The sequence below is a fragment of the Melopsittacus undulatus genome, chromosome 8 (assembly GCF_012275295.1).
Source record: "Melopsittacus undulatus isolate bMelUnd1 chromosome 8, bMelUnd1.mat.Z, whole genome shotgun sequence".
Classification (NCBI taxonomy): domain Eukaryota; kingdom Metazoa; phylum Chordata; class Aves; order Psittaciformes; family Psittaculidae; genus Melopsittacus; species Melopsittacus undulatus.
This window is the reverse complement of record NC_047534.1, coordinates 1,431,104-1,452,161: the sequence shown is the minus strand read 5'-3', so window position 1 is coordinate 1,452,161 and position 21,058 is coordinate 1,431,104. Positions and strand designations below refer to the sequence as shown.

At 49.9% G+C, this 21,058-nt stretch overlaps 1 protein-coding gene across 2 annotated transcripts; it reads right to left on the bottom strand.

Moving 5' to 3' along the window:
* Positions 1–1,211: 1,211 nt before the first annotated feature.
* Positions 1,212–17,432, bottom strand: ZNF598 (zinc finger protein 598, E3 ubiquitin ligase). Of its 2 annotated transcripts, none has more exons than XM_031045407.2 (12): positions 17,132–17,432; positions 13,864–13,976; positions 12,852–12,981; positions 10,482–10,693; positions 9,718–9,935; positions 8,900–9,017; positions 8,073–8,254; positions 6,786–6,855; positions 5,429–6,198; positions 4,401–4,536; positions 3,309–3,453; positions 1,212–3,189 (listed from the first exon to the last, which is right to left on the bottom strand). In XM_031045407.2, exons 1-12 carry the CDS (start codon positions 17,300–17,302, stop codon positions 2,842–2,844), a joined length of 2,613 nt encoding a protein of 870 aa, XP_030901267.2. In that variant the 5' UTR covers positions 17,303–17,432; the 3' UTR covers positions 1,212–2,841. The 2 variants fall into 2 exon arrangements, with proteins under 2 accessions (XP_030901267.2, XP_030901266.2); XM_031045406.2 differs by having other exon boundaries at positions 6,786–6,858; positions 17,132–17,431.
* Between the last annotated feature and the right edge of the window lie 3,626 nt (positions 17,433–21,058).

The window sequence follows — 21,058 nt, the reverse complement described above, 5'->3', positions numbered from 1 at the left end:
TGTGACATCAATGTCTGCACTTCCCTCTCCCCTTTCTTTACCCCATTGCACACTTGCACTGGCACAGCAGCACTGCCTGCCTTGTCACCATCCACACCATGGCCTAAAGGGACACCAGGGCTGTGCTGTCCCATGGCCCCTTGGCTCTCCTGGAGCTTTCCAGCTTTCCAGCTTGGGCTGTGCTGCTCTCAGCTGCCTGGTGCTCAGCTTGGGTGTCAGGACCAGAGTTCAGACCAGCCTGGACCTTCACTGGAGATGGGTCTTCAAATGGCCTCATACTGGGAGTGTGACAATGCAATTCCCAAAGTTAACCCCAGCACATATTTGAAGCATATTAAAGAGCTTTAAAATTACTGGATTTTCCCCATTTTCAGCTATTCCTACCCAGCTGGAAGCTTTGCTTGTCTGAGAACTCAGTACCTGCATTAGATGGCTCTGTATCGTGCAGCTTGAGCAGACTCTCCTTGCTGTCCTGCCTACAGGCTTTCAGCGTCTGCACCCGTTGCAGGATGAGTTCCCCATCAGCTCAGTGATGATTCCAGCATTTCCTTTCCAATTCCTTACAGGAGGATCCACAGCCTCCTCCCTCTGCAGCCACCCCTCCATGGCTGCAAGGTCACTTAAAGCCAAGCGCTGTCATGGTCCAGTCCTTAGGAAATCACATCATGACTGTGGTGGGCTCAGTCCTTCCCTCAGGAAAAGCTCCTGTAGGTATCTGTAGGCTTCCTTCCAGCCTTTGCTTTCCCAAAGTGTGTTGGGAGAGCAGCCAGGGCTGCTCCTGCTCCTTCCTTGTGCTCCTCTAGACAGCATCTGAACCTGTGTGTGATGGAACACCCCTTCCCACCCTTAGTGAGGCTCAGGCTCAGCCCTCACTGCATCAACCTGCTGCTCCTTAGCTGCAAGAGGCACTTACACCTCTCCTTCCTCAAGAGCTTTCCTATCAGACCGATGCCAAACGGGGTTTGCTGCTGTCAGGTTGGGGTTGCAGATACCTCTGTATGAGCAGACCGCTTCCTGGAGGTGCAGTTGTCACTATGTGCGGTGTAGTATCAAGTGTATGGAACCAAGTTACAAATGTTTACAACTTTTGTATATATTATATATATATATAAAGCTATCTTTTGGGGGAACAAGCTGTGATGATGGATTTCCAGTGTCCGTGTACCCACTGCAACTTATTTTCAATAAAGACTTTAAAACCCAATCGAAGCGGCCTGGAAAAAACAACCTGTGGTCATCTTTTATTTCATCAGGTGAGCACAAGGAGCAAGGCAAGTGGAGCTTGATCCTCAGGGAAAGGTACAGCCAAGGGGGAATAGTGGCTGCTGCCAAGGAAATGAACTGGAAAGCAAGGGAAGAGGTGAGAGAAGCTCCCTTGAACTCCCCAAAGTGAAGGAGGCAATGGGAGCAGAGCTCCTGTCACACACTCATGCGTTTCATGCAGCCAAAGAGCCCTCCCCAGCCCATGTCAGGGCCCCTGTGCTGAATGCAGCACATCCAGGTATCCAAAACAGTCTTAAATTATCCAGGAAAGAAACCAAAAGCACTTTGCAGCAAGCAAAATAAACCAACCAAGGATAAGGCAAGAACCTCCTGGAGCTCTTGGAATGCTCCAAGCTCAATGTCATAGACATGATGCTTAGGAAAAGCAGTGTTTTGTCACTAGAACTTAACATAAATTAATCTCATCTTTATTCCCATGTGTTATAAAGAACTAAACCTGGTCTGGAGGGATGGGACAGAGGCAGACACTGAGGTACAGCTACAGAGGGAGGGCTCCTGGTACCTGCTGCTGCTGGAGGAGGAGGAACTTCAGAGCACGAAGAGATTCCCCTCTTGGCTGCGAGCGGTGGGATTAAGGGATGCTGAGCAATGAAAGCAAAGCTGCTCCAGAGCAGTGGCACCAAGGCAGGGCCAAGCTGGACAAATGATCCTTGGGTAGCACAGAGCACTGGAACCAGAGAAATGCACTTCAAGGCACTGCAGATGAACACGGTGAGTGATCAGCAGCATTTAATGGCCCAACACGCTGTGGTCTGGAGCTCCCACCATTAATACAGGCAAGAAAGGAGGAACATGGCAGTCGTTAAATAAAATCACTGTGAAGGGCTTTACAGGAGGTAAAGCCTCAGCAATACTCTACATGCAGTGCTACAAAAGAAGATTCTGTAAAGAACAGGGGAGGTAAAAGGGCAGAGGCAACTTCAGATCTTCCCCTTCAGCTCAGCACTTGATCAGTCCCACTCTTCAAGCAGTAGAATGGATTCTGGTTTCAGGCAGGAATGGTTTGCTCCTGCTGTTCACGTGGCTGTGGTGCCATCATCACCAGTGAGAAGCATCTCTTCTGCCCCTCTGTGCCCCTGCCTGCTGTGATCCTCGTGGTCACACAAGCAGCACAAGAAGAAAAGGATATGGTAACGGAAGCCACTTCTGTGTCTGTTATTTCAGTAATTCATAATCTTCCCCAGAGCCCCCAGATAAAGAAAGAAACCCCCAAACCAGATGCTCATTCCCCTACTGTGTCCCCTGCCAGTCTTCAGATCAGAGAGTATTTTCCCAGCTATTGCATGTTACAGGAGGAAGGTGACCCCTTCCTGCCCACCCGGCGCTTGGAGCCTAATTCTACTCAGGCATTTGGAAGCTCAGACTTTGGCTGCTCATCAGCTCCGGCGCAGTCCAGTGATCCCTTTGCATGTGTGGAGCACACCGAGGGCTCTCCAGCGGTGGTTTCCCTGCGTGTGACTAATCCAGCACCGGCTCTGGGCCGCGCCACGCTGCCAAACCTCATCCCAAGGAGCACACCTCCACTGACGGAGCCTGCTTTATTGGTCACCGGGAAAGCTAACTGATGATCCTGCTGATGGCTTGTAAGGACGGGAACTCCTCATCCTCCATATGCAAAGCTTTATGGGTGCCAACGTCCTGCGGGGTCAGCACTTGCTGACACGTCGGGCAGATGGAGCAGTCGAGCTCGGAGTTGGAGTCCGTTTGCCAAACGTTCCTTTTGTTCTTTTTGGGTTTGCTGGAGCTTTGCTTCTCTTTGAGTCTGAAGTCGTTGTGAGCAGAGAGCAGCTCCTGCTGCTTTGCTGTGTCCGGCAGCAGCACCAGCAGCTCCTTAAAGATCTTCCTGAAGTTCTCCCCAAGCAGCTCCCGGCAACTTCTGTAATACTGGGCTGCAGAAATGAGACCCTTGGGTGGAAACAGAGCTGGATTAATGAGAGCACCTCAAAACCAAAGCCACGGATGTCTGAACGCGCCGGTGGGATTCACTCCTTGCCCAGAGGAAGGTCCCAGCCTTGCTCACTCACCTGCCTGAACTGCCCCGAGTGAGTTTTGAACTTATTGAACTTGGACTCATCGCTCTGCAGGAATTCCTTAATGGATTGGATGAGTTGGATGTTCCTTTGCTGGAAGTTTTCAGGTATCAGGTATGACCCGTGACGGGGTTTTGGCCTGGAGTTGGGAAGACCAGAAGTGTCTCTGACATTGCTTCGTGTCATACAAAGATATAGAACATAATATAGGCTCCTAAGATCCCAGACTGGTTTGTGTTGAAAGGGAGCATAAAGCTCATCCAGTTCCAGCCCCCTGTCATGGGCATGGACAGCTTCCACTAGAGCAGCTTGCTCCAAGCACATCCATAAGATATGTATCACATGGCTGTTCTCTTGCAGAAGATGTATCCCTTTTCTCCACCCAACTACACCTCCAATTGCTATTGGCAGCACAAAGCTGCCTTAAGAGGACAATGAAATGCATCCTGTGGGATTACTGTTATCAGATTCCAGCTCTGCCTAGAGAGAGTATTGCAAATGCAAGTTTAACACAGCTTTGAGTAGCAGCTTTGTAAGTGAGGGTCACTAAAAGATGGGAGCAACAAAGACTGCGCCATGAATAAACCCGAACAGATCAATGCAGATGTCTCTATTAAAGTCACACCAACCTTCCCCATCCCTTTTCCCATTAACTCATCTCTGTACCCCAGCAGAGACCAGCTCCTGGAAAGCTCAAAGCAATGAAGGCATTTAGGGGTCACTAAGGAGAATGGGCTGCACCTCCTCACTCCTGAGCCTCAGACACAATCACTGCAAAGGCTCAGAAATACCCTGAAGCTGCAGATATTCAAACCTAGACAGGACTCAGGTCTGAGCTGCCCCTTTGTGCAGGTTTTCATCTCCTCAGCTCTGCCTCCACACAATGCCCATGCTTCCTTTTCCACAGCTCTCCTGAATCCAGCCCCCAGCAGCCACAGGACTCCCAATGAGAATCAGGAAGCCTTGGCCTGTGTCAAGTCCTGCTCTGAATAACCCCCTCAGTGTTTCATGTGTTGTTTGAAGCCCACAGAACGGACCAGAGATGTAAAGTGGAAAGCAACTCTACCCCAAAGGACTTCTACTTACTCTTTCAAAGACGTAGTGACAGGGTCAGTGATGTTGGTGGATGGAATAACAGCAAAACCTGGAGGGGGTTTACTAACAGGCACCGACAGTCCCGGAGGTGGAGGAGGATTCTTTAATAGCACCACAGTGTTAAAGCCTAAATGAAAACAGAGAAGGACAAGAAGTCAGAGCACCACCATCTACAATCACCTCCAGTGGGCTGGTGCACTCTCCAGAAGGATTAAGCCCTGCAGGCATCTCTATTGGAAGAAACCTGAGAAGTAGAGGTGGAAATCTGCTGCCTTAACAGCCAGGTCAAGGAGCACTGCCCAGTGCCTGGTACTCTGCAGGGAAAGTGCTGTAAGTATTAATCTACATTTTCAATAGAAAATAATACCAAAAACCCCAAACTCACAATAAAAAGCACTTCTGCATTAGGGAAGTGATTCCAGAAGTCACCCCAGCACGAGGCAGTGTGTGTTGTAGCAGTACTGCAGAGCAGCACAGGCAGAACAGCTACACAGCATCTCCTGATGGGCAGCTTTCATCACAACCATTGTACAAGTCACATTTGATGCTGGGTTACTCCAGCTCTACGTGATTATAGCAAGGGCATGAAAGCTCTGCAAGCACAGAAGGAAGGTGACCAAGGCAGCCAAGTGACAAGTGCCAGCAGGCACTGGTCACAGGCACTGAGATGCCCTTTGCCTGCAGGGCTTCCAGCCTCGCTGGTGAAGCAGAGCAGCACAGATGTGTCTGTCATGACTCAGAAAGCAGTGACAGGTAAAGGCTGCTCATGTGTGAGCACTCCCAGAGAGCAGACACCTCAGAGTCTCCCACCACTGCCACTGCTTCAACCATGATTCACAGAGGACATCCAAGCTCTTCTATGTCCCCCAGGCTGCCTTTTTAACTTCAAAGCCTGACCTAGACATGGTGGCAGAGCTGCTCCTCACACAGAGCCAGGAGGAACACTTTGTATCTCATCCACATCCCACTCTTCTCTCACCTACCTCCAAGCAAAGCTCACCATGCCCTGGGGTGCTTACCTGGTGGTGGGGGCATTCTGGCTGATCCTGAGCTCCCAAGAGCTGGGAAGTCTTCCTGAGGTAAAGGGCATTTGTTAGTCACTGTGGGCTTTTTAAGGCCAGGGGGCTCTTTGGGTGTACTACAGACCACTAATGGCTTCTCTGAGTGACCATTCACGACGGCTGTGGGTCTGTCAGGGTTGGGAAGAGCAGAGGATGATGCACTTGAGGTCTGCTCTGCTTCTGGCAGCTTTTCAGTGGATGCCTTGGGGAAGGCTGTGTCCTGTGACAGGCGTGGGGACGATGGGCTCTGCTTCTCAACCCCCACCTTCTTCTTCTTGCTCACTTTTGTAAAGGTCTGTGAGGTAGAAGCTGCCAGCAAGGACGACACATCAACCATGGTCGGTGTGTTTCTGATCTCCTGGGTTGTCAGGCCACTACCGCTGTCTTCATCATCTGACTGCGGGAGTTTATTGCTCTTCTTACTTCCTTTAGTGCTGTTCAAGGAGGAGGAGGGTTTTTTGGCTGTCTGATTTACACAGGGGTTACTGATGGCTTTGACCACACTCTTACTAGAGCCATTGTTCCACGCAGATGTAATGTTAGTTACTGTTTTATTGTTAGGCCTCATTTTGGACACCAGAGCTGGAAAATCCTCCTCTTGGAAAGCTGCTTTCTTTGCAGTCGTTGTATAGGTCAAAGACATCCCAGAAGAGATGGTGGGTGCTGCAGAGGATGACAAGCTTGGGAAATCTTCCTCTTTAAGTTTAACCACTGCTGGCTGGGAAGAGCTGTAAGAGAGGAAGAGCACATCCTGTTACACCAGTGCTGCAGAGACAGCACCACTCCGACAGCAGCTCCAGACCTCTGTGCCCTTCCTCTATCACTTGGGGGGAGCACAACTGACCCAATGTTACAGGATGCAAATGTGCTCAGGCTTACGTTTGAACAGTGTCTGGAATGGGTGTCCTCCTGCTGGGTCACCAGCACCATGAGAGCACACCTCACCTTGACCACACAGCTGTACAAACAGGCGCAATTGAGCCGCCACATCCTGCAGAGACACTGCTCTCATCATCACCCCTTCCAGAAGGTGAGGAATCTTAACTCCTTCAAGATAAGCTACAGTGTTACACTGGCTGGAATGGAGAACATAGAGAACTTCCCACCACCAAAAGATCAAGCCATGAACGGAAGCAACAAGTGCTGGCATTCATGTGGGTGACCAGCACAGAACAGCCCGAGGCAGAAGGGGACCAGGGCAGGGGGGAAGCATTTGTGCTTTATGTGCTGTGTACAATTACTCTCTCCTGAAGTGCTCAACACCAGGAAGTTTCTAAATCTGCTTTCTCCTGGCTGTAGCCTTGCCCAGACTTACCCTTGTAGAGGTCCCGCTGCTGAACCGATGGCTGGGAAGTCATCCCGGCTTAAAGCACCATTAGCAGCTGCTTCTTTTGGAACATGGACAGAAAGAGCAAAGAGACATTTTCAACTCAAACCCATTCACTTCGGAGGGGAAGCTATCAATGAACATGACAGCAGCATTAACAAGTCCTATTTTCAGCAGCTGGTGATGTCATTAATGGTGACATTCCAAAGGAACAATTTCAATCCGTGCATCACCACTTCCTTCAATTAAATGCATTCACCATTATGTCACCCTGTCCTGGCTGCAGCTTTCATGCTACTTAACATGAGCAAAGGGCTCGTATCAACCAAGTGCTTTGTGAGGGAACCTTCTACAGACCAAGAAGCCAATTCCCCAGCACTCCTGCTCCTCACCTCTGCCAGCGGTGAGCACTCAGCTGCCTGCACAGTCAAGATGTTCATCAGAGCCTCAGTGCTCCATCTGATGGATGCCAATGCTCCTTTGTTTGGAAAGCTGCTCCTTGGAGCAGTCCATCACAGCTCTGCTGTACAGGTGCCCAAGCTGTTCAGCAATTAGCTCCTGGACAGTCATTTTATATTGAAACATAACCCATTCCCATTTAGATTTGCCTTAGAATCCAAATCCTGTGCTGTGGACTGCAGACTGGTAACATGCACACAGCAGAGGCTGGACGGGCCACTGGCAGAGACAGCCTTGCCTGTCATCCCCAGCTGAGCTGCACCATTAACCAGAGAGCTCTCGGCCCATACTTAAAGCATATAATCTTTAAATGAAATCCTGGCATAGGAACAACAAACCAGTGGTAAATGCATTGGAGCAACACTAACATCAAAACACCACTGTGCTGTATTTATTTGAGGCAAACTGGATATGGGTCAAACCAGTTAAAGGTTTGGTTTCATCAGTTATAAACCTTTACTGGCAGTAACTTGTTCTCAAAAAGGCAGAAACTCAGCTCAAGCATCACAATAAATCATTTCTTACATGCTAGAGGAGGAAATGGCAATTCTTACTATATTGATTGGGATGGAACATCACACATACTGTTGGACATTAACTGCATCCGAGATTCCTACCCAGCTCCACTTCAAGGATAACCTGCTGCAGGAATCCCAGCCCACTTGGACAATTCCACCACAATTCCATGTTGTTGGATTAAGCTTCTGCATAGCTCTATCCACATCCACCAGCTTCAGAGAACCCTGCATGGCATTTCCTGCTTTCACCAGGCTGATCTCCAGACCCATCCCACTGCACAATGTGTTCCACACTAACCTGTAGCATCGATTGAAGACTTTGGCACACGTTTGGAGCTGAGCACCTCAGAATCCCTCACGTCCTCCTTTCTACCTCTACTGCTGCTGTCCTCCTTGTCCTCCACCCGTTTTCTCTCTTCTTGCCGTTTGGCTGCCACAGAGGCCCTGACTGCAGCTGCAATGTCTCTGTCTTCCTCTTCCCTGCAGGACAGGGCAGATTTTCTTGGTCAGACATTAAGTATCACCAAGCATTTGTTTCACTCCAGCTCTCACCTTTCCAGTCAGCTCTGGTGCAGGGCCTGAGAAGGCTCAAACAAGCCCACTGACTCCAACCACCGTAGCACCAACGGGTGAGACAGGAAGCACTCACCCCCTGGATTTACAACCTTCTACATGTGCTAATAACAATCCAGGCCAGAAGAAACTGGGGTGAACTGAGCAACAGTACCTGTGGATACCCATCTCTCCCATTCGTTTTCAGACATGAAATCGTATTCATAGGCCACAGTAATTCTCTGAAACATGGTTTGTCAGGAACACTTCACACATGCACGATCCACACGTGACACTGACATACAAGTGGTTAGAGATGGACTTTCTCCACCAGTGAAATCACCAGTAATGAGCCAGTCAGAAAAAGAAGGCTAGATGTGCAGTATGTATAAAGCACAAAGTAAATCTGCTTGGACCAAGCACGCAGTCAACATGCAGGTATAGACTGAAAGGGAGTTCTGCTCTCAGCTAAGGATTCAATAGGGAGGCCTCTGAATTTTGTACTCACTCCCTCCCTACTGGTGCACCCAAACATTGTTAATGGGTAAGTAAAACACACACTGCACTACTCACCTCTTGTACCTCCAGCTGCCTCTTCTGTTCTGCTGGCTTCCTCGGCCACCCAACCTGGCTGACCTCGCCTGCCTGTTGTACCTGTCAACTTCTTCATAGTCCTCTCCACTTACAACACCTAAACAGACGGGATGGTTGATCACTCTCAGCTATTTCTCTGGGCATAAAAGTTATGAATCTGGGCATTAACTCAGTTATTAATCGGAGCATCACACCCTACCTGAAAAAAGCAGAATTACACCAGTACAAACAAGTCTATCCTGATTTCTTTCTGATGACTAAGCAGGCTGTATAGCCTTCAGGATTGCTGCATTACAATACAGTTTGCATTATATGGGTTTATTGTAACCTGTGAGGTGAGTTTTGAGTAATTTTGGTTTTATGCAGCTCTCTGTATACAGCTCCACAAAGAAGTTATGTATCTATTGATCTCTGCACACCTAAGTGGGTACGCTACTCTGCCCTCATGGTCTACATTCATCACGAAGTTTATGTTAAATGTAACAGAAGTCATTAATATAATTACAAACTGGAGCAGGAAGTCAGCAGTTTTCCTAAAATGATGTATCTTCATTAAACCCACAAAAGGGGGAAAAAACTGCAACAATTCCGGTAGGAAGAGACCTCTGGTGTCACCTGCTCCATCCCCTTGCCCAGAGCAAGGCCAGCTCTGACACAACATGAGACTGCCAAGGGCTCTTCTTCAAGGACCAACTCCACAACCTCTGAGGATGCTGTCCCAGGACTTGCCCACACTCTTTGTACAGAACCATCCACCAGATGTCCTTGAAAACCCCTCAAAGCTCATCCCCACTCACCCTCGTTCCTCCTCTGGTGCCGAGGAGCGTAGTTGAACTGCAGGTCTATCTGCCGGTTCTGCCTGGCCTCTGCCCTGTTCTTGCTGTGGCAGGCTGTTTTGTGAGCTTTGTAGTCTATCTCGGTGCGGAAGGCGTGGGTGAACTGCTCCGTGCTGCACCGGCCCTCCTCGCAAAGGAAGTGCTTCTCACGGAAGTGCTCCCGGAGGTATTCGTAATCGCTGGGAAGAGAAGAGGCCGAGTTCAACCTTCCCAACACGCTCTATGGATGCTGTATGGCCCCTCTTATAAGGTGAAGACATCATGGTGGTTGGGTCTTTCTTTATTCACAGACAAGCTTTCAACTACAACCACTTGTGTACAGTGAACACAGACCCTAATGCATGATCCCAGAAGTTAACCTGAACCTACTGGCTGATACTCATCGCATCCAGCTGCACATAAGGGATGTGCTTCATACAAGAAAGCTTCTACCTGGTTTGCATTGAATTGTGGAGCATTAGAGTTAACACACTAAGCTGCAGACAGCTGCTGCCATGCTGCAAAACGCAGCTTTTTATGTTTAACATTAACAAAGCCAACTTCAAAACATGGATAGACACAAAGTGAGTGCTGTTGGTTTGAGGAACAAGAGAGACTGCAGCCAACCTGCTCGCATTCCTGCCCTCCATCTCCAAGCACTTCTTTCCCCCCAAATTCAAAGCAGATCCAAGCAATTTTCCCTCAATATTTAAGCTGCAGGAAGAGGAACAAGCTCTTGCACGAACCTGTAGTATTCCTGAGCACCATCGGAGTCACAGAAATGACAAAAGTAGTGATCTCTCCTGAGGTGTTTCAGTAACTCGTCGTTATCCAGGTACCGCTCATCACAGAACTTACACAGAGGGTGCCCGCGGTGGGAGGTGTCATCCGGATCCCCATGGATCCGATGGCGAGCCAGGTCCTTTCGGGAATACCATTTCCGTTCATACGTAAAGATCTGGAGAAACAGATATGTATTACTGTGTATTACTTCTTGGGAACAGATATGTATAGAAATAGAATGTATTACTTCTTGGGAACAGAGACCTAACTGGAACAAGCTGGGCTGTGCACAACCTGTTTGCTTGCTGGAGTAGATGATTCCCTTCAGAAGGATGCAATTTGCCAACCAATACCTCAAACTTTCAGGGAACAGGAAACAAAACTCAAGTGACAGATCCAGATCAAATCCAACTTGCTTTTCAGTTTGATGACTGGAATTGGACCTGGTTCATCTTTTCCCCTTTCACATTCCTTCTGCTGTATTAACATAATGCAGCAAACTAAATTATAATCTCTGGTGGGGAAAACTCCTAAATATGTCTTTATAAACACGCAGTGCTTTGCATATTTGAACTAAAAAAGCCCATAAACCACAAGTGAGCTGTTTTACTTCCCTCACATGGCAACTACCCCAAGATAGCTCCATGCGAAGGATACAGGGAGCAAACCTTGTGTTATCACCCAAACCAACCTTCTGTCCCTACCAACACACGAGCTATTTTGGTAGGATGCGTTCTGAAGATGCCAGAAAGATCAAGACAGCCTTGAGAACAGAACCTCCTTTATCCCTTGCCTGGACAAGAGCTGGTGACTTGCTCTGGGAAAAGCTTTACTTGGCTTTGCTCGAGTGTCAAGAGCTTCTTTTTATCTGTGAAAGAAGAATCTCTGCAACACACTGGAATTAAACCAAGTTCTACCCCAGTTTGTGAGTTCTCAATGACAAAGGTGTTCTCAGTGCTGGCTGCTTCAGCTGCCCATGGAAACACCTCAGCACCTGAGCTCAAAGGACACTGCACCCCAACGGAGTGGTCTTGCCCTCCCCTGAGCACTTCCCTTGGATTAGCTCCAGTGATTGCAGGACCACAGGAAAGAGGCAAATCAATCCACTGAAAAAGAACCCCTGATCACTTCTGGTTCCTGTCCCTTCTAGCAGCAAACTACAGCTCGGCTCTGGCATAAACCAACTGTGGCACTGCAGGATAAAGGCACTTCCCTGAGTTGATATTGAATTGGTTTCAAAGAAAACACACAACCCCATGTGTCATGAATTCTAAATATATGCATTCATGCATGAAATTCCCTCCTCCCACACTAAGGAATGCTGACAGCTATTAGACACAGAGGTTACCAGTCCCAGAATTCATTTAGCAGTAGCTGTTGCCTTTGTCTGATGTGTAATTCAGAAGTACAAAACCCACTCTAGGTTCCACTCTAAGTGGAATTCTGACTTTGGGACTGGGAAAAGGTATCACCTGGTGATGTAACACCAGCCCTTCCCAGGGAAATTTGGGTGGGATTAAGACAAAGAAGAAAGGATGCTGATGGTGATGGCACAATGAGCAGTTCTGAGGCTCAACACACATCATCTTTTCAGCCACTGAGAATTCAGCTTTCCTGTAACTGTTTTATCTTCAGCAGGTTGTAAAATACATTTAAAGCAGCTCCTGGTCCCATTCTGTGTGTGCACAGAGACCTCAATTGCAGGCAACAGCGAGTTTCATTTCCCAGTCAAGCCAACAAGATACAGAAAATTTGCTCTGACCAAATAAATACAACAATGAAATAGAATTATCTTTCATTAAAGCAGTGAGATGGATTCTCATCCTGTCCAGGCTCTAACTGTGAATGCCACATTGACTTTGATCTGAGAAATCAATCCATCACTCCATGGTACATTCTGCTTCCTGAATTGGCACCAAATACTTCCTTCACTTACAGTTTTAGCACCTAAAGTTGTGATAAGTATAACTCTGAACAGGCATCAGATCTCTACCATTAGAGTTGGGATAAAGTCTGCCTATGAGTCAGGATTAACTTCCCACCACACCACTGGGGTTTGTTATTTACATGTGGAGAGAAGCCAGCATCAGAAGGTTTTGAATATGGTTGGGTTTAATTTAACATTCAATGCATTGAGAACCTCCAGGCCTTCTCCATTAATCCATTTATGGAACAAGACAGACATAAACCAAAGCAATTGGCCTCATGCAGGCAGACAAAGGAAACTCCGGGTGCTGTTCAGCCATTCCCTTCTTCCCACCCCCCAAAGGACTCCTGCAGGTTGTACACAGAAGCATCCCTCCTTCCCACATGTTGAAGCAGAATTATCTCACCTTTAAGTGTTTCACACAGAGTTTGCAACAGAAGAGTTCATGCTGCTTCCTCATGTGCTGTTCCAGATCTGCAAAGGTGTTGAATGGCTTCACATCTGGACACAAGGAGCATTTGTGCTGCAGCAGCTTCCTAAGGGACAAGAAAGATTTCCTAGAAATGATCCAATTCCCTCTCAGCAACCCCATACCTGTAGCAAAAACCCAATGTTGCCTCAGTGGCAGAGGCTGTGTTTTTGCAGCTCCCAGCAATTGGTAATGAGGTTAGTGACCTGCTTATTCCAGGAATACTCTGTCATGCAGCAAGAACAGAACAGAACCAAATTACACAGAGGCTTGAGCAGTAAGAGAAGAGCTGAGTGGTCACAGGGTAAATAACACACTGGAGTGTGTGCAACAAGCCCCTGAAGATCTGACTGATACACACAACACTCACATCCAGTTTAATTACCCTTTCTGCTGCCAGAAGCTGAAGAATACCGTGGGGAGAGATGAATAGAAAAGGATGGGGGGAACAAACAAAAACCCCACAGTGATTCCCACCAAGAGCTGAGGTCGCAGGGCTCAGTGGCAGACCCCATTCCCCTGCACTGGCAGGGGGCTGGAACTGGCTGTGTTTTAAGGTCCCTTCCAACCCAAACCAGCCTGTGCTTCTGTGAGTCTACCTAACAGCAATTCAGGTTTCACTGCTTCCCACAGCAGCCATGTGAGGCAGGAAAAGCCTTTCAGCAAGTTTGCTCTTGCTAAAGGAACAAAAAGCAATTATTGTTGACAGAGCAACATGTCAGTGAATCCAACACTCCAGCCCTGAGGAGCTGCTCCCTTTGCCACCCATGGAACTGAGCATTCCCACTGACTGAGCAGCTCCAGCCTCTTGTCCCTGTGCTATGTGTCACCGCTCCAGTCCCACAAAACAAACCCACACTGTTCTCTATATCACGTGTTTTCTGCCACGTAATGCAGACCAGAATATGCTGCTGCAGGGACAGATTACAGGAAGGATGCCAGGACTCACCTGTACAGTGCATAAACATCTCCATCTGTAAAATAAATGTCGTATTTCTTCTCATGCTGCAGCTGGTTAAGTGCTATTGTAGAGAAGGACGTGAGCTTCCGTCCGAAGACAACCTGCAGGACAGAACAGGCAGCACAGCATCAGTGGGAGCTCACTGGGGCTGCAGCCTTTGGGGGCTGGATAAACCCCTCAGCACAAACTCTCCTTGTCAAGAACCTGCTCCAGCCTGAAGCTTGGATGGCACCTGCAGAGCTCTGGGTGAGTCCCAGCTGGTTGTCATCACCACCCCAGTTACTGCTGTCCCCCCTGCTGGCAGCAAAGCCACCGTGACGGCTCCTTATCAACTTCCAGCAAGGAGCCAGCTTCCACGACAGTGGATTGGACTGGGCTGGGCTTTGGATTTTGAACCAGGTTAGGAAACACTTTTATGGTCGGTTTTAGCCACTGTAGTGGTGCTGTGAGGAAATATCTTCAACCAGTTCAAGCCCTTCTGCAGTGAGTGCTGCCAGGAGCCCCGTAGTCAGCTCCCCTCTACCTGCTGGTAGGAGATAACCCACGAACCAACAGTGTGTGAGGAGTGACATTACCCAGGGTCTGACAGGGAGATCACTGCTCCTGCTTCCCTTAGCTGCCAGGAAAGCAAGAAACAAAACACTACATCACTTCCCAAACTATCTGTACCACTGACACTGTTTAGCTGGCAAGTGAGTACCACTGCCTTGCACTGGTGAGATGGGGGAAGGATCCAAAAAGACCCCATGGGTTGAGGTAAGGACTGTTTAATAACCAAAATAAAGAAGAATATAATAAGATAACAAAAAGAAAGAGCAATCAAAGCCAAGGTGAACAAGTGACGCACAGCACAATTGCTTTCCACCCACTGTCTGATGCCCGGTCAGTCCCCAAACAGGGATCAGCTGCCCCCAGCCAACTCCCACCAGTTTCTGTACTGGGCCTGATGTGCTGTGCTATGGAATACCCCTTCAGTTAGCTCATGTCAGCTGTCCTGGCTCTGCCACCCTCTGGTTCTTGTGCCCCTCCTCACTGGCAGGGCATAAGCACTGAGAAGTCCTTGGTCAGGGTAAGCAACAACTACACCATTGGTGTTATTCAGCCTTGCTCCCAGACTAAGCCCAAACACAGCACTAGGAATTCCATGTACCCTATCCCAACCAAACCCAGGACAAACCCATACCCCTCCAAAGGGGACCTGCTCGCTCACAGCTGCTCCCACAGCTCAGGTCTCACACTGCAGCCATTACAGCATCTCACCCTTCCTCTGAAGCTGCTCATCTGCTCCGGTGCACGTTCCCACTTTGGGAACTGCTGGCATAGCAGCAGCAGTGCTGACAGAGCTGGAGTTACCTGCAGTAGCTCAGAAAGGCTGAGACATGGATGCAGGATGCACCTTTCAGCCCTTACAGTAACCACTGTTACTCTAGAGATACAACCTTAACAAAAGCATCCAGTTGTACAATACACGTGTAGTTCAGTCTTGTTAAGTCACTCCTCAACCCTTGTTGGAGTGAAATATCATGGAACAAGCCTATGGTGTCTTGTTTTGTGGCGCTTTGAAAAGCTTGTTTTACAGTTGGGCTAATTTTAAGTTAACAAAGCCAAAATAATGCACCCAATGTGCTGAAACATCAGGCTTCAAATACAGGGAACCCAAGTTTCAGTTTGCTGGATACATGACAACTAAACCTACCTAAGTGCTTTAACCAAACCTCCTTTGCAGTTGGAATGGATCGCTGAAAAGGAGGTTTCACCACCAGAACCCAACACTGTTCCCTACAGCAGTTCCAAGAACAGCCTCACACACCTCCTGACGGGTCCTCCCAGCCTGAGCCAAGCACACAGGAGTTTACAGGTCAACACATAACCCTTGCTCACGTCACTGCCATGATTATGCATCCCTGAAAGCACCTATTACCATAACAGGTAGATCCTGCTTTCTTCTCCATCCCAGCCTGTGCTCATCTTCATCCTTACATCTCCTTCGGACACTGCTGTGGCTTCACCCACTGGGGCTATGCTGCTCTGTACAGCACCACCGAGACCTGGTAGTGTTGCTCCTTGCCTCTGCAAACTCCACGCACACTGTGCAAACTCAAAGACCTGGTTTTAGGTCCTTCAAATACATTCAGTCCATTTAATAGCAGTTTTGATAGGATTTATACACTCCCTACCTTTGATTTCTTTCCTTGGGGCAGAGGGTGAGCAGGGAGAACAACATCAGATCAGCGCTTAGAGACAATGGGGATAAAAGAGCAGCACCATGAGAAATGACCTCTAGGTCCATGAGAGCAGGATCATGTTAAACCGGTCATAAAGGAGGGCACAGGTGGCTCAATGACCCAAGTTCAGGCTCAGACACAGCACTGCCAAGCTCTCAGGAGTACCAAGCACCAAGCAGGCTTCAGAATGAAGAGCAACCTCACTCCTTGCTCTTCATCAGATGGGAGAAGCAGAGCAGAGATAAAACCGCTTCCATGAGCATCTTCCTGGACTCAAAGGCTATCTAATGCCCACAAGCTCAGGCTAAAAACCACATTGACCCCTCTGGCCTCCACAAAGGCTGAGCATCTTCAGCCCCTCCAACACAAGAAGCAGCCCAAGCAAACAGCTCAGCTGGGGAGGGGTTAAGGGAAAAGCCCCACTTCCCCTGATGTATGTGGGGTATTTCCCTTCCTAAGCCATCTCAATGGGTTTCACTCGGCGCCAGGACCAATCCTGTTCCTCCTAAAAGGGTTTTTCTCCACATTACTCCTGCAAACCCAAACCCACCCACGAGGATCTTACACAAACACCTCAAACAACTTTCCCTCACGCTGCTCACTGCCGACTCCTCCGCTCCATCCACACCGATGGGAGCGACTGCCCTGAACGAATCCATCAGGAATGCTGGGACCGAGGGGAAACCCCTTTTCCAGCTCAGGCCAACAGGGACCGGAGGCGAGGCAACGTGCGTTGTTCCCAGCGCTCAACAGCGAGTCAGGAACGGGGCTGGGTGACAGTCACCCGGGATCCGCAGAGCAAACCCCCTTAGTAAACACCTCAACACCCCCTTTAAACGCTGTTCCCTTCATGTTTTGCCCCGGACCCTCTCCCGTCCCTTCCGAACGAGAGGGGAACGGAGCCGGCAGCGATAACCTCACGTTCCCCCCCGCTCCACGTTCCCCTCGGTGCCTTCTACAGCCGCCGGTGCCCCGGATCCAAGCCCCGCTCCCCACAGAGTCCGCCCCGGCCCCGGTCCCGGCGGCCTCACCTGGGCCAGCTCCTCCCGGCACACGGCGCAGTACCGCACTCCGCAGAGCGCCCGCATCCGCACGGAGCACCGGTAGCAGATGGGGTGGTCGCAGCGGCCCAGAGCCACCACGTCCAGCTCCCCGCAGCACAGCACGCACGGCCCGTCCGCCGGGCCCGCCGAGGCGGCCATGGCGGCGCCGGTCCGCCGAGGCCTAGGCCCCGCACCGCCTAGCAACAGCCGGCACCATCGAGAGGCACGCCTAGAGCGGCGCTCGGCTCAGACACCATAGAGACGAGGCCTCAGCCGGCTTGGGCTGAGCAGCGACGCTCCGCCTAGAGCGGCGCCTCGCTCCCCCTCGCCACGCCTCCTGACGTCAGCGCAGGTCCGCCAGCCCGAGCCATAGAGCTGGAGGCACTCGACCATAGAGAGCGGCGCCTGGAGCGCCCCCCGCGCGGAGTCGCTCTAGCAGGGTGTCGCTGGTCTCCCCTCTGGCGGAGGCGGACCCCAGGTGCCGTGACCGGTACAAGGTGCTTTGGACGGAGGGGATGTGATGGGGTTGGGGTCCTGTAGATGCGTTGGGATAAAGCCTGTTTAAAAGTGTACCTGAAACAGTGGAAAATGGGGTAGCGAGGCCAGAGGAGGCCATGGAGCTGCTGGGAGGGCTGGAGCAGCTCTGCTCTGGAGCCAGGCTGAGAGAGCTGGGCTGGGGCAGCCTGGACAAGAGAAGGCTCCTGAAGGGGAGACCTGAGAGCAGCTCCAGTGCCTAAAGGGGCTGCAGGAACCTGGAGAGGGGCTTGGGACAAGGGATGTAGGGACAGGCCAAGGGGAATGGCTTGAACCTGCCCCAGGGGAGACTGAGCTGAGCTCTGAGGCAGAAGCTGTTCCCTGTGAGGGTGCTGAGGCGCTGGCACAGGTTGCCCAGAGAAGCTGTGGCTGCCCCATCCCTGGCAGTGTTCAAGGCCAGGTTGGACACAGGGGCTTGGAGCAGCTGCTCCAGTGGAAGGGGTCCCTGCCCGTAGCAGGGGTTGGAGCTGGAGGAACTTTAAGGTCCCTTCCAACCCAAACCACTCCAGGAGTCTGTGATGTTTCACCCATTAGAGCAGCACCACAAATGGCCTCTGCCCATGTTGGTACAGTCAGAACACAACCTGTGCTGCACAGCCCGTGGTGATTCACACACCCAGTACCTGCACTGCTCTCTGAGCTTTCAGAGAGTGAAGTGGAACCAGAGTTAATCATTGACATACCCCATTAGTTGGGAGATAAATGTATGTTCCTGCACACGCTTTGCGGGTTGGTTTTGTGTTTGAAAGGTCTCTGTATTGCTGCTGGGGTGGGAGATGCGAACTGCAGCTCCTTAAACAGAAGAGGGTGCTCCAGGAGCATGGAGAACAGCGCTGGCAGCGCCTCAGCAGCCATGCTCCCCTGGAAGTACAGGAGAGAAGCACAAAGCTCGTTTGGGGGCAGCACAGAGGAAGGGACACAGTTTTCCAAACTTCAAGGTCTCCCACCTTGTTCTTTCCCAGATTCCCACTAAACGACCGACGTGGAGCCACTTTCCTTTCCCCGTGTGCAAAACCAGCGCGGATCGCTGTGGAACACGGAAGTTCTGCTGCTGATCCACCCAAAAAGGCTCCAGAAACACCAGGCTCCTGTTGTGCCACGTCACCATCCGCTGAGCACACAGTCCTGGAGTCCTGGCCACTGAGTCAACGGCTGCCAGTGTCCCAGGACTGCCAGAATGACCCCATTGTGGGGGGTGCCTCCTGTGACCCACAGAGCTGGTGCTACAGGGTGAGCACAGCAGGATTCCAGCTCGCTGAGCTTCCGTGGAGCCGGTCAGTGCTCAGGTTACTCATTGGCATGACATGAGAACCCTTAAAGACAAACCATCTGAGCATAAACTACAGTTTTTAGGAAGGAGAATGGAGACAAACCACATTGAGTGACACATTAAAACATACAGTAAATTCCAAGGATGTGCTTGGGCACATTGTGGCTTGCTCAGGATGGGACAAGCAGCTTATCCTTGCTATTCCTTAGGACGGTAAGGACAATCCTCATCATTCAAATCTGCTTCCCCCCCACACACACCGAATTCCTTGTTACTTGAGTTAAAAGATGCTCCTCATTTTCTTTGAGGCATAAATGATCATTTTAGGACAAAGCAGCACAGAAAACATAGCAGAGTTCATTAAAATGTACCACGGTGTTGTCTAGTCCAGCACCAGCATCATTCAACAACATCTCTGCTCTAAAATAAGTTAAGTAATAGGTTTGATAAGTATTTTGGAAAGCAGATAAATGAATTTGGCTGTGACAGGTAACACTTTCTCCTAAAGAGACCCGTTCATCCCACTCCAGAGTTGAGCAGATAATACAGATCTCTCTGATAATCAACCTTAAAGTGTGTTTGGTGGGGTGCTATTAAATAATGAGGAATGGCTGAGGTTGGTGGCTGTAATCACTGCAGGAAATGTTCCCCCTCCCCTCTGGAATTAATGATACTGTTGAAAATGTTTTTATGTCCAAACTGCATCATTTTGGAGAGCAATTAGCAGGAGATGAGCTGGAGGCTGCAGCAGTAATGTGCTGTCTTGAGTGTCACTCATCGGTGCCATTACGCATGTCCCCCCGCGCATGGCCAGCACAGGAGCACAAACACACCTGCATCATTAGCCCTAAAAGTGACATTACTCATCACAAGGAACATGGAGACAAAGTGTCTGGGCACAACCAGGCTTTGTGCTTTCTGCTTTTCAGCTACCTGCAAGGCCAGGAGCACGGAGGACTCACTCCTTTGTGCCAGTGTGTTTTTCCCACCTGTAGCATGTGTGATACTCCTGGTGAAACGAAGCACTGGCTCTTATCCAGTGTGCTGCTGGCAGGCAGCATCCCTGGCAACTCACCCACAGGGGCATCTTTTGCTTCTCAGGTGGTATTTACAGTAGTGGGTGTGTGAAGAGGGAAACCACTGAAGGTTTCGTGTCCTTTCACAGTGCAGCAGAGCTTCCATCAGCAATGGAAGCTCACACCAGTCAGATGACACACTCCCACTAGTGCTCCATCTCAAACTAGGTCCAGGAAGTTTATCTGGAACAAACCAACATAAATCTCAGTGATCCCCGACATAAGAAGGATGTGGAGCTGGTGGAGTGGGTACAAAGGAGGCCACGGAGCTGCTGCGAGGGCTGGAGCAGCTCTGCTCTGGAGCCAGGCTGAGAGAGCTGGGCTGGGGCAGCCTGGACAAGAAAAGGCTCCTGAAGGGGAGACCTGAGAGCAGCTCCAGTGCCTAAAGGGGCTGCAGGAAAGCTGGAGAGGGGCTTGGGACAAGGGATGTAGGGACAGGCCAAGGGGAATGGCTTGAACCTGCCCAAGAGAGGGGAGACTGAGCTGAGCTCTGAGGCAGAAGCTGTTCCCTGTGAGGGTGCTGAGGCGCTGGCACAGGGTGCCCAGAGAAGCTGTGGCTGCCCCATCCCTGGCAGTGCTCAAGGCCAGGTTGGACACAGGGGCTTGGAGCAGCTGCTCCAGTGGAAGGGATCCCTGCCCATGGCAGGGGTTGGAACTTGATGAGCCTTAAGGTCCCTTCCAACCCAAACTAGTCTGGGATTCCATGATCCTATGGAATTACTGCTTTCTTGATGTGTGCGTTCTCAGCCAGCAGAACAAAGAATTGCTAAAAAGCCAATATTCCAACCATTCACCAAAGCCTGTTTTCAACCCATCATCACTTTGAAAACTCATACTGCAGTTGTATGTGAGTCATGGGCTTAGATTAATTTATTTTGCTGTGCAAAGAGGTTTTTATAATACTCTTCCAATGCATTGAATCATTCTTTGCTGATGACTTAAGGATGCTGGTTTATTTCTCTAGTGATTGCAAATGGAAGCTGAATTTTAGTGCTGAGTGTGACCCCAAAACATAAAGGAACATAATCATATATA